General features: G+C 39.7%; 2 protein-coding genes across 3 annotated transcripts; one reads left to right on the forward strand and one right to left on the reverse strand.

The window, feature by feature from the left end:
• Positions 1–89: 89 nt before the first annotated feature.
• On the reverse strand, positions 90–11,186 carry nsun4 (NOP2/Sun RNA methyltransferase 4). 2 transcript variants are annotated; one of them, XM_054768096.1, is made up of 8 exons: positions 11,066–11,186; positions 10,403–10,622; positions 10,097–10,244; positions 9,847–10,001; positions 8,319–8,479; positions 8,108–8,232; positions 5,487–5,619; positions 90–5,383 (listed from the first exon to the last, which is right to left on the reverse strand). In XM_054768096.1, exons 1-8 carry the CDS (start codon positions 11,156–11,158, stop codon positions 5,240–5,242), a joined length of 1,179 nt encoding a protein of 392 aa, XP_054624071.1. In that variant the 5' UTR covers positions 11,159–11,186; the 3' UTR covers positions 90–5,239. The 2 variants fall into 2 exon arrangements, with proteins under 2 accessions (XP_054624071.1, XP_054624072.1); XM_054768097.1 differs by having other exon boundaries at positions 92–5,383; positions 10,418–10,622.
• Positions 11,187–11,336: 150 nt separating this feature from the next.
• Positions 11,337–12,605, forward strand: LOC129176857 (cytochrome b-c1 complex subunit 6, mitochondrial-like). The gene is made up of 4 exons (XM_054767326.1): positions 11,337–11,485; positions 11,845–11,901; positions 12,051–12,212; positions 12,289–12,605. Exons 1-4 carry the CDS (start codon positions 11,438–11,440, stop codon positions 12,319–12,321), a joined length of 300 nt encoding a protein of 99 aa, XP_054623301.1. The 5' UTR covers positions 11,337–11,437; the 3' UTR covers positions 12,322–12,605.
• Positions 12,606–12,961: the final 356 nt, after the last annotated feature.

Consider the following 12,961-nt stretch of genomic DNA (forward strand, 5'->3'; position numbering starts at 1 on the left):
ACACATATATATATACACACATATATATATATATACACATATACATACACATATATATATATATACACATATACATACATATATATATATATATATATATATACACACACACACACACACACACACACACACACACACACACATATATATTTATCATGGTAGAGTGAAATGGCAAGGGATGACTGTACAAGTTTGTTGTTGAAAGAACAACAGGAAACAATAGTTCAGTAGTTTCTGTCAATTAAATTTGATATAAAAATGTATCTACCTAGTTAATCTACTGTTAATTGTTTACATTGTTAACTGTTTTTGTTTGTTTTTTTTAAACACCATCATTTTTAAAATTTTGACACCACCACCAACTAAAGCTTTCAAGTTTGCGAACAAGCCTCCCAGGCCCACTGCTTTACTGCCTCTCCCTCACAGTACCACACAGAACCCCCCAGAGCAAGCCTCCCCACACAAAAATCACAGTGTACCATTCAATCAGTGCCTCTCTTTGCCCCCTCTCCATGGTTCCCTTAAAGGTTTTAACCATGCCGAGAATGAAAAGTGCCAACGTAAGAAACCTCGGCCAATTGAGGAGGTGACAAGGTCTGCCAGAAAATGATCCTAATCCTGTTTCCAGCATTCTTTTAGCCCACTGGCATGGCCATTTCGCAGCATATTCTCTGAGCTGTCAGGCCCCGGGAAATCCCTCTAATAGTGTGCATTGGCCAGATACACATCAAAGCTCTCCTGGAAAGCGCCAGCAGGAACTTAAAGGGGAGGAACAATCTGGCTTGCAGCTGCAAGGCCAAAACGTGCCTCCGAGTAAACAATACTCAAAGTGAGACAACTAGCACTGACGAGACTTGGACTAACTTTTGCCTTAAAGATAGTAAAGATAGCCATTAAAAACAACAGGTGTCTAAACTGCATCCGGGGCCACCCTCCATTAGTTCCACCTCATCTTCTGTTTTCTTCTTGTCCTTTTTTTCCTTAAACACTGCGGCTGCCATCTTGCCCCTCCCGGGTAATCTTCTTAAGAGAGAAGAAAACCCCCATTCTGTCTCGCGCTAATCTGGTTGCAGCCTAAATTTACGGCTGCATTTCTAATGTGGGCCTCCGAAAAGAAGAAGGGTGCGCTCCAAGAAAGTTTGTAGCTACCACTGGGGAAAAGACTAACTTCAAATTACACATTTGGTCGACAAAGTGTCAACCTTAGGGGTGGTTTTACAAGTCACATTCTGTTTGTAGCTGTGACATGCAGAAATTGAATGTGAAAATCTTGGTTAACATCATTAAATTAAAGTTCAGTCCCAGTAGAGTTTACTTTTGAGGACATTAAAATCACAAACATGACACGATCTCCGAACGTGCAGAGATCTTTACAAGAATCTTCTATTCTATGTATATTTCATTTATGTTATATATCTATGTTGCATTACTCAGGTATGTTACTCAGGTGATGAAAAAATGAAAATTGGATAATGTTTGGTCTTATCTTGATTGATGATTTAATTCTGGATATTGTGAAAAGTAAGTACACAAAAACATGGCAGGTATATCAAGCTGTGATATGAACTGTCCAGGAAATTGATTGATTTGCAGTGAACGTCATTTTTGATGTGCTGTTTGCACACCGATTCTTCTCCGCAGATAACATTGACAAAGTACAGGAACTTTGGAAAAGCAGTAACAATTGTTACCTTTCAATTGTCACCCTGTCATGCTCATTAATTAGCATGGGAAGCGCCTTGAACGCCTTCTAGTAGATGTTTTTTTTGTTTTTTTTAATAGAAGCACAAATGATATAAGACATCAAACCTTTTTGATGCAAATTACTATTTCCTGGAAAATCATCCAAGCTTGACTACGACCTGAACAAAAGCAACAAAAAAAGCAAAACAAAAGAACCCCCCACAGTTCATAAAAACCTACACATTTGTCCTATGCCCGTCCTGAAACGTTAAACGGACAAACACTTCCTTAACAACAGCAAGATTATATATGCCTGAAAAGGAAAAGCACTATTACAGAAATGAAGATGTATATGTGAGATAAAACACACATATGGGTTTGACTATTCCGGAGGTCAGGTTAGGGCCAGGGCCAGCAAAGCCTTCTCTGCTGGCCTAAACACTACCAAAAGCACTCACCTACACTTACAACTTAAATTCTGGTATTTGTTACTTGAAAATGTATTCACTTATTCCCATCAGTCTATTACTTTCATTTTGTAGCGTGTCTCATGGCTGTACTGCTTCCAGCATGTGTGTATGTGTGAAGATTTTTCTTTTTGTCCAAAAAGATTTCAGCTTCTTTGTGTTGCCATGTCAAGATCTTCTTCCCATGGCCTTCACAATCAGGAGTGCTGGCCCATGTCACTTTAACACTATTAATTTCTTCAATCAGATTTCAGATTCCCCTCACAGCAATAATGGCATCATGTTTCCGTCCTCTGATTGGTTCATCAGAGCAAAAGTATTTGACAAGCCAAGTTACGCCCACAAAGGCTGAGGAGAAGAAATTGATATCTCTGGTGAGAAGTTTTATTTTATTTATACATTTTTGGATAAATGCTGACCAGTCTGAATCAAATCCCCACACAGCTCAGTAAACTTTAATTTAGTCATAAACTGATTAGTATGGACACTAATGACTGATCTCAGTTGTAATGATCTACGGAGTACATTTGTGCCGTACTTTATGAGGGACAATGTGTAAGACCATGAGTGTTTTGCATCTTTATTGACAAAAAGACATCATAGAAATTGTTTCTGCAGGCCTCAGAGAAATAGGGTTAAACCTGTAATATTCATCTTTTTAATACACAGCATACGTCTGTCTATGGCAGGCTTATACACAGAGACTAAACTGCACAGCGCCTCATTGGCCAATTCAATAAAGTCGAGACAGACCGAATAGAGCGCTAACTCATCTCTAACAGACTGCCGTCTCCTGAGTGTTAAAACATGTAAATTTATGTAAGGGCCCCATAGGAAACACATATTTACAATATGTTTAGGTAATCACAAGAGATGTGAACAGGCACTCAAGGCCCTGGAGACGAAAGCAGTCAATACAAAAATAGTTTTTATGTGTCATTAATTCCCTCTGCATTGTCCAATACATCCCCCTTGTACCGCAGTAATACAGTAATCACTCACAATCGCTCAGATAATTATCTGCACTCATCTGTGGAATAAAAAAGCGGAGGGGCAAAACCGGGCCAGACGTCCCATTTTAGCTCTCTGCTGCCTTTTTAATGTTCATCTGGGAGCAGCGTGGCCGTCCAATGTGGATGGGAGTCAGTGTGCTTGGAGCAGCTTAATGACAGTGGCGAGTGGATGACACTCTCGCATGCCCCGCTCGTTAGACACACACACACTCACGCTTATTTTTTATTTATTTTTTTTTTACACACCTTTTTTCATGCTACATTGACTGGCCGGGACAACATAAAGGGTCATCTATGGTGTGATGGAAAAAGAGGCACCTCTCCGCCGCTCACATTTAGTGGGGCATTTCACCTCTGAGTGATGCCAATGCAAAGCAGAGCTGAAGCAGCACCATAATGCACATACGGAGATGCTCAAATAAGTCATTGCCTGCCTGCTCATTATAAAGTCCTGCCACATATCGCATTATTAGGCAAAGCTATCAAACCTGACGAATAACCAGCCCTCCTTGGAAAGCTAAAAGAGGGTGGTGTATTTGTGAAGACATTTGTGCACGTGATTTCTCAAGCTGAAAGCATCCCCAATGTTTATCTTTATCATCTGACACAGAGCAGGACAAACATGCTGGATTTACTGGCTTCATACTGTATAGCCTTTCGTGATAGCTTATTAGTGGCCTCTAGTGGCCAAAAAATATACAAAGTCTAATTAATTTCATAAATCACTTTCTTTTAACTTTTAAAATACTGTAGTTAGCAAAACTGGTTTTGTCACATTTTATTGAAAATGAAGCTCATGTACCTGACACTTCAACATTTTCACAATTTAATGTGATCAAATACACGACAATACACGATCAAGACATTTTTCATACAGCTCTATGACCTCAAATTTGATTCCAGTGGTTAAAGCCCTCACTTTTTACAGTTTTATTTGTAATTAGATGCCCCTCGCAGTCAGTTTTTATACATCACAAAGGCTATTAAATATAACTATTAGTGTCTTATAATCAGTGGTGGACCATCTACTTAAAAAAAAAAAAAAAGAAGTCATTATTAATAGTTAAATTCCCCAAAAAAGCAATTCAATTAGTGAGAAGATTACGCCTTCATAAAAGTAATTAGTTACCAGAGAAGGTAATTATTGCATTAATTTTGTAAAAGAATAATGTTAAACAATTGAGATTAACTTTGTAGTGACTGTGCAGTGTAGAGATGTTTCATGAGATTAAAAGGGATAGTTCGGACTTTTTTTTTTACATTAATTTGTATGACATTCCCATCAGCATTGTAGTCCAGTAACAGCAATTTACCCCCACTTGCTCTGCTAAGTCCAGTTCTGGTCAGATATCCGTGATGAAGAACGTAGTTCCCCTTAGTTGCTGGGGACAATTAAGTAAAGCGTTCAGAAATCTGACCAGAACTGGACTTAGGAGACCACGTGGGGGGGTAAGTCGTTGTTACTGTACTACAATGCTGATGGGGATGTCATACAGTACAACTTCATGTCAAAAAATCTGAACTATCCCTTTAAAGCTGAAAACTGCGTTCATGACTTGCATTTCTCTACCAAAGCACTAGGGGGCAGTGTTCCCTTGAGGGTGGGCTACCACAATTTTGTTGACTGGCTATTTAGTTCCCTGTGTAATAGTAGTGAACCATGACGACTGACGCAACATCCGTTGTGATGTTTTAATTAATTTGATTACCGACCGGAAAACATTAACGGCCTTAGCAAGGCTGCTGAAACAAACTAATTTCCTCTACAATGGACGATAAGGTTTTATTATTTTGTATTAAGGATAGCAGTACACTCACAAGCTCAGGTTCCTTTGTGTACACACCAAATTACTTCTCAGCTCCTGGAAATATGTAACTTGTGTACTTACTGTGTAACTATGATGGGTTAAATGCACAATTCAGATTGATTTAACTGAACAATGTATTCAATAAAATAGTTTTACTCTTAATGGATGTTATCCATAATGGATGTTATCCATCCACTTTAAACTCAGCTCGGCAAACGACCAACCGCAGTCCAAAAAGTAAAAACCCATCTTACAATAACTGCACAGTCTATGTCAGCCTCCTTAACTTGCACATATAAATGGGTCCAAAGTTAGCAGCTAAGTGTGGGACGACCATCTCACCCAGATGGAGGTCAGAAGCGAAGTGAAAGGTGTTCCTGAACATGTGTGTGAACGGTCGCAGATCCACTACCTGCACGTGGATTCAATTTCGGAGAGGACAAAACAAAAATATTTTGAAATGTTTTGTTGACAATCCCGTCTACACTCGTGCGCTGTGTGTTGCACATACTGACCTGAAGCTGGATGCCGTGGTTCTCTTGGGCCAAGTAGATGGCTTGTTCAACAACGCCAACATTCTGGATGTGAGAAAGCGTACAGGTGGAGTAAACGATCTCACCGCCTGGACATGCTGCCACCACTCCCGCCCTGCAAGATGAAAGGAAAATGAGGCTTTATCGTTGGTTGTATTTGTGTCTTCAGATACTGCTTCATCATGATTGTTAAACTTTCTCCTTCAGTTTGGTATTAAATTAATATGCAGACTTACTGCTCAAATGAAACTTTATCGAAGTATGTCCATGCAAAATACACATTTTGACCTGGAATTCTGTTAAAATTACTTAACCCATTATGTTCCATATTTCAAGTTAATTAAGATAAAAAGGTTTATGTTTTTTAAGTGTCCAGGAGTCGGGGTACGTGGCTTCAAGTCAAATGTCTGAAGGAGTAGAAGACTGTAAAGTTTGGGACTAGACTGAATCGACAGCACCTCTACTGGTTGCAGCCAAGTAGTGCACTCTTCTTTGCCTGACTTCAAGGAATGATGATCAAGCCTACACAACACAATACTACACGAGCCCGAATTACTTTCATTTGCATGGCTTCAGTAGCTCCATACCATCATTTATTATGCATAATGTGGCTTACAGAGAACATACAAACCCTTTATTCCTAAAAATCACAATTATTAAAATTTGCTGATCTGGTAAACTTTCAAACAGCTACAATTATGCATAAAGCAAACAATAACCTGTTACACAAAAACGTATTTATTACGTATTTACCGTAATTATTCTCAACAAGAGAGGATTTAGGGAATAATTCAACCTAAAACACTTGTAGGCAAGGACAACACTAAAAACGTTCAGCATTTCTGTATGTGGAATCAAATTATGGAACGGATTGAGTACGGAACTCAAACAATGCACTAAAATGAGCGATTTCAAGAAACAGTACAAGCAGTTGATGTTTACAAAATACAAGGAAGAAGACACCTGAACCGCTGTGTGCATACAATGCTAAGTCTAACCACTCTTACACTGACTACTAACTCTTTATTTCTGGTGAGTACATTGTCTTTACTCATTATCAAAGTATGTGTCTGTCGACTATTTCATTGGTTATTATCAATTTATTACTATCATTAAGTCTGTAGTTTACTCACATTACAGTAAGTATAAACCTTGACATCATTGCACTAGATTGTTATATTGCCTTATCACTTTCCGAGGTATTTACATATGTAATCGCGTTTTTTTCCCCCATAGTTAACTCATAATCGCAGGTAAAAAAAGTTTTTATCTATGATAGGTAGGGATGTAAACCTCTTTGTGGTAAACGATTCAATCCGCAACTACAGCGATAACTACATCAAATTTAATGTAACGGTATATCAACTTTGGAAATTTGGGCCATTATTTGATACAAAATAATATACTGATAGAAATCCGCCAGTTTTTGAATGTTTAATGCGAGTGGCGATTTGTCCCACTTTGCTTGACAGTCCTTGAACCGTTCTCACACGCTGCACAGATACTGTAGATGCTTCATTCATCTCCAAGAGAAATTCACACAGCGAGACTACTATATTGTAATCTTACCCTTTTTCTTTCAACCTCATGTTTGCTCCCAAATGCATAAAAGTAAGATTTGATGAACGTATTGAGTGCTAATGTGCACATTTGTGGTACACAACCGCTCTGAAAAACAAGTCCATACTTGTTACTGGTGGGTCTGTATTAATTTTGTTTTTAATTTGATGTTTTTCCTTTCATAGTTTTACACAATACACACTAAATTAGATCGCTATAATGTATATATGTTTTACTGATGTGTTGACGACTAGCTAGGGCACTGCTAATGCAACGCTGCTAGCTCAGCCATGGCCACATTGACAGAATCCTCCACATTGCTGTCCTCAGCTATGCCTGCCGTTAACTAGCAGATCGTAGCCAAATTTTAGGTTGCAGTTCCAAACAAAAAATAAATAAATCAGCCAAGAGACAGCTCACAGAAAAAAAAAAACACACGTTATTTAAATGACAATAAAAAAATACCGGCAGTGCTTCAATACCTTCTCGCTTCTCTCTGGCAAGTCGACAACGACGTAGTCCGTGACAATTCCAATCACAACGACAGTACAAACAAATAACTTTGGTCTTGCTGAGAGAGCCATCTGCCAAGGCTTTGAAGCTAAATTTACCAATCAAAAATACCCCTTTCTTTCTCCATTTCTTCCCAATATTTGCTCCCGCTTGGAGTTCCACGGTCACTGCTGCTTCCTCGAACTACGGCGTCGGCCGAGGGTCAAGCAGGACGTGTGCATGTTAATCGCGCATCAAAAAATAGTGCCGTTAAAGGAAACTTCCAATTTATAAAATTGACATATATTAAGGGCAAACAATATACATAAGTTTGAAAAAAAATGGAGCGGAAAAGCAAAAGAAATTGTGTATCTACTGTATTTGATAATCGGCATTTCGCTGACATAATTTGACTAAAATAAATCGGCAACCCAATAAAAACTGACCTAGGATAAGTTTTGTGTTCTAACCAACAAAGTTCCGAGACAAAAATAAAGTCTTTTGCCACCCACGTCACTGACATAACACCATGAAATGTGTTCACCGCTTACAGTAGTAATCCCAGCTGTAGTTGAGGCAGCTGTCGTCTTTCACCGGTTCTGCTCTTAGTAAATATATTGTTGTCATCCTCCATGAGTGAATGTCGGTCTGTGGTACAGGGAACATCAACAAGGACCTATACACAGACAGAGAACAAACACTATTTGATTGATTATGCATACATGCAATGAATGTATAAACATAAAAGCATGACTGCCTTACTCTGTCGTAAGTGTTGGGTTCTATTCCCGCCCACTTGGTGCCATCGAAGGAAGTGATGCGGAGCCTCTCTTGGCTCAAAAGCTGTTTGGGTATGTAGCTGTGGAGCACCTTTCTCAGTCGTAATGTCCGAGACACAGAGGCGTCGTTTAAACACAAAAAACCTGTGAGTGTGCAGATAAGTGCTGCATGGTTAATATTATCTGCAATCATTTTGAAAGACAATCAGCAGGAAGCAGCATTTAAGAGCAAAAGAATTGGGACACCTAGTCATTACACCTACAAGAATTTCAAAGGAAAGCTGGTCGCAACACCTTCCACTCATCTGGGAACTTTGTACGAAATGTTCGTGTGTCGGAGAGAATTACAATTTGTCTGTTCATCCTGAAAAGCATTTGTCATGTCAGAGGTAACTGATGTTGGACCTGAGAGAGGGCCTGCTGGCTCACAGTCTGGCATTAGATAGAGTTGAGGTCAGGCCCATTACATTCTTTCACACCAAAACTCATCTAAGCTTGCTAAGTGTACACTGGGGCATGCTGGGACAGAAAAGAGCCTTTTCTCACTGCATTCAATTAATATTGTACAAAATATCTTGTTTAAATGAATAATTAGGATTCAGGGAAAACCAATGTGTAGAGACCTGATAGATTCATTAATTGATTGACTAATTACGATGTACGTCCCAAGACCTTTACCCAAATAGTGCACAATATTTCAGATTAGGGATGCTCCGATCGATCGGCCACCAATTAATATCGGTCCATTTCTGAAACAAAAACACGTGATCGGCATATGCCGAGAAACACTATTCAAAGATGATCACAAAAACTGATCGACGTGCGGCGACACATCCTACATGTATGCTGTGTCACATCGGGTTGCCAACAGAATGACGCGGCTCGTATTGAGCCGAAAAGGGACGCACCAGTATTGTCGCAAGAATCAAAACTACCGTAGTCTGGCTTCAGTTTGACAGCTTGACACAGGCTATATCAATCGACGTCAGCAGAGTTTGATCACTCCCTTATCAAACCTGTTGCCGTTCTACGAGTCTTGCATCTCTGTTTACACGTATTGCCCAGCTGTCACTGGCTGTACTTTACGTTGGCGGCAGCTAGCTAGACAGACTTATCCGCCGAGCTTCTGGTTTCTGAGTCTAAATGTGACTTTTTACTACAGTGACGTTTTGTTTTTAAAACAAAGAAGCAATGCGGTTAGTTCGGAGATCCTTTCTTAATCCTTTTTTAAATTGTGTCAAATAGTACAAAAATCTTTTCACACAAATAAAGGCAACAACAAAAAAAAAAACAATCCAGCCAAACGTTTATTTTTTTTTAATTACCTATTTGCCAAGGGCCCTTGGAATTGTCGGTGCCCCTGGCCAACAGCACTCATCATAAATAAATAAAAAAAATTATAGTTAATCCATGTGATCGGTATCGGGATCAGCCGATCTCACTCATGGATGATCGTATCGGAATCTGCAGCATAAAACCCTGATCGAAGCATCCCAATTTCAGATACATACCAATTGCTTGGGTCTGGAGCAAAGCCAAGGTCTTTCCTCCTGGAGCAGCACAGAGGTCCAGCACATTGTGGCCCTCGTGAACATCCAGTGCAAGGCAAGGCAACACTGACGCGGCATCCATCAGGTAGTAGCTCAACAGCCCAGACATGTCTGGTCTTTAGAGGGCAAGAGAGAACTGGCACTTAGCAGACGTGTTGAGTAGACATCTTTCTAAGGAATCAAACAATTAACATAATAATACTAATCTCACCTAGCTGGCTTGAATCTTGTGATATCTCCTCTTGGAAAGACAAAGCACTTGATGTTAGGACTGAGATGTGGGAGTGATGACTGTTGCTGAACAACATCATCACGTTTTTCCACCTCAAATTCTGAGTCACACTCCAAACCTGCTCGTACTGCAGAAACGATGGAAACATGCAGAATCAACTGTGTATAACAAAATGAAATAAGCCTTTAGGGTTAGATCATACAGTATTTGTGGTTTCTTGAAAATGACACAAAAACCACGACACCCTGCAATTTTAAGAGAAGCGATTACAATGTCATCCCCCACCTTCTCTGTCTGTACCTGTGATGAAATCTGTACATCCTTGAGAGTGGAGATCTTCTACAAAAGCATCATTGCAGAAATGATTTAGCAGAGCTCCATACTTCCTCTCTGAGAGCAGGGCAACTCGAACCGACGGCCAGAGTTGCCCCAGCTGAGTGTTGTAGGTGACATCAAAATGCTGTTGAGCTAAACTGGTAGGAGGGTGCTTGGGGCGCGAAGCAGCCTGTAAAAGTGAATATGTTAATTGTGCTTGCAGTCTGGGGTCATACTACACTGCACCAACAAAAGATGTTATTTTAATATTTTGGTAGGAACAATTGTGAAATTATTACTAATGCTTTGCACGTGTTGTACAGGGGTGTTGAAAGACACATCATACTAAACGGTGTTTTTAATATTTTAGTGACTGAGCTGCATAGGCAGGCACTGTCAATCAAGTGTCACTAAACATGTATTATTACCTTTGTAAAGGGTAATGTTTGACTTTTGGCTCGTATTTGAAGCTGCGGGTGTATCTAATGAAGTATCCAGTGTTGAAAGCAGTAGATATTATTTGTAAACTACTTCACATACCAAAGCTACAAACACACCTTACGCGTAACTACGTGTCATGTTTCAGTTCATTCATGGAATATCAATTGTATAACATTGACATTGCATACATACCCATTTCTCTTTGACTCGATATCTTCTAAACGTTAAACTCCTTAAATCCCTAATTTTTCGGATTAAAAGTGTGGCATCTACGCGAAGCGCCATGTTTGAGTCCGTCTGTTTACTCCGTCCGGCATTGTTCTACTTCAGGGAGCACACGTTCCGGATGACGTAAGTGCTAAAATAGGCGGGACTTTAACATATTGCCAGGATGCAATTGGACTACATTGACTTCAATCACACACCTTGCCCAATAATATTGTTTTTCCCGGTAAGACGTTCTAGACGCTTCCTGAGTGTGACCGACCTAGCGCCCTCGACGGGTATCTGCTCAGGAGGTACACTCGGGCTCGTGTACATTTTGGCGAGCGTTTCGGCGCAAATATGGTGTTCGAGAGAAAAATGCTCACTAACGGCGACCCCGAAGACGAGGTAGAGAAAAAGATCGTAATTATTTATGTCTGTAGGGTCGCTCTTAGTCTGTGTGTGTTATTTGAAAACTTTTACAGGGCTACTTGTATTGACTAGGGTGGGGTAAATGTTATGGGAGCTTTTGCATTGCCTGGTGAGGAAATTGTCGATGTGTATGTTATACGTGTAGAACTGAGGACACTAGTAATATACAGTAACTCGAACATGCGATTTTCCTCATGGTAATTGTTCCATTAAAACAGCCTAGTACTCGCACAGTTCCTTGCATTTTTACGTTTAACATTATTAAACGTTCTTTTTTTTTTTAAATTACTTTACAAACATTGTAATGCATTTTTTAAATTTCCATCACTGCCTAGGAGGAGGATGCCCCTGAAGAGGAAGAGGAGGAGGAAGAAGAGGAGGAAGACCTGGTGGTAGGTTCCTTTAAGCATCTACAGGAGTGATTGCAAGGCAGACATAGGTAAACTAGACAAGAATATTTCACTGTATTTTCTGGCTACGGTAGGTGGTTTCATAGCAATCCCTGTAAATTCAATGACTTTCTCTCTTTTGTCCCCTTCAGGACCCCCTAGAAACAATCCGCGCCAAGTGTGAGCAAACTGGACACTGTGCACACTACAAGGAGCGTCTGGAGCTCTGTGAGGCCCGCGTCACCTCCAGATCGAACACTGTAGAAGAGTGCACTGAAGAGCTGTTCGACTTCCTGCATGCACGCGACCACTGTGTAAGTGTACTAAACATGCACTACAGATATCCTCTATGCCTCTAATTCTAATTCCTCTTTGTTTTTTTCCTTACAGGTAGCAAGCAAGCTGTTCCACAATGTAAAATAATCAGCCCACCCAGCAGCTGCAGTTGTGTGATTGACGTGACTAACTGTAAAATAAGTAGGACAGTGCCTGCAACTTATTTTCCTATATTAATACAGTACACTGTGTGGAGGACCTGGGCTGAACACACCATCCTCACTGTACATTGCATAAAGGGTACGAGTCAGTTTGTACATAATCGATTCTGGCTTGTACAGAAAGACTCAGGTTCAGACTTTCGATATGTGGTCAGTTCATATACAGTATATATACAGTATATATATATATATATATATATATATATATATATATATATATATATATATATATATATATATATATACAGTATATATATATATATATGAGAAAAAAAACATGCTTTGTTAATGCAAGGTTGTGACTTTTCCCCCTTGACCAGTAAATAAAATTTTTCTTTGGTTACCAGTTGATCACCGTCATTACAGACACATTTAAGAAAACAGCCACAAACCATTACTTTGCCAGTGTTGCACAACAAATACTTCCCAATTCAGAATAAAACTTGACAGAAATCAAACTTCAGCCATCGAGCAATGTCCTGTAAATCAATAAAATTGCTCAGGATTTTTTTTGGTTCCTGATCACGTCACACATATGCCACTTGTTGCTAGGCAGAGTGCGCAGG

This window comes from Dunckerocampus dactyliophorus, chromosome 2 (assembly GCF_027744805.1).
Source record: "Dunckerocampus dactyliophorus isolate RoL2022-P2 chromosome 2, RoL_Ddac_1.1, whole genome shotgun sequence".
Lineage (NCBI taxonomy): Eukaryota > Metazoa > Chordata > Actinopteri > Syngnathiformes > Syngnathidae > Dunckerocampus > Dunckerocampus dactyliophorus.

Coding starts and splice junctions, on each gene's coding strand:
- nsun4 (XM_054768096.1), bottom strand. CDS start 11,158: ATGGCGCTTCGCGTAGATGCCACACTTTTAATCCGAAAAATTAGGGAT. Junction 8,480..9,846: donor GCTCCAGACCCAAGCAATTG/GTATGTATCTGA, acceptor GCACACTCACAG/GTTTTTTGTGTTTAAACGAC. Junction 5,620..8,107: donor CTACAGCTGGGATTACTACT/GTAAGCGGTGAA, acceptor TTCATCTTGCAG/GGCGGGAGTGGTGGCAGCAT.
- LOC129176857 (XM_054767326.1), top strand. CDS start 11,438: ATGGTGTTCGAGAGAAAAATGCTCACTAACGGCGACCCCGAAGACGAG. Junction 11,902..12,050: donor AAGAGGAGGAAGACCTGGTG/GTAGGTTCCTTT, acceptor TGTCCCCTTCAG/GACCCCCTAGAAACAATCCG. Junction 12,213..12,288: donor TGCATGCACGCGACCACTGT/GTAAGTGTACTA, acceptor TTTTCCTTACAG/GTAGCAAGCAAGCTGTTCCA.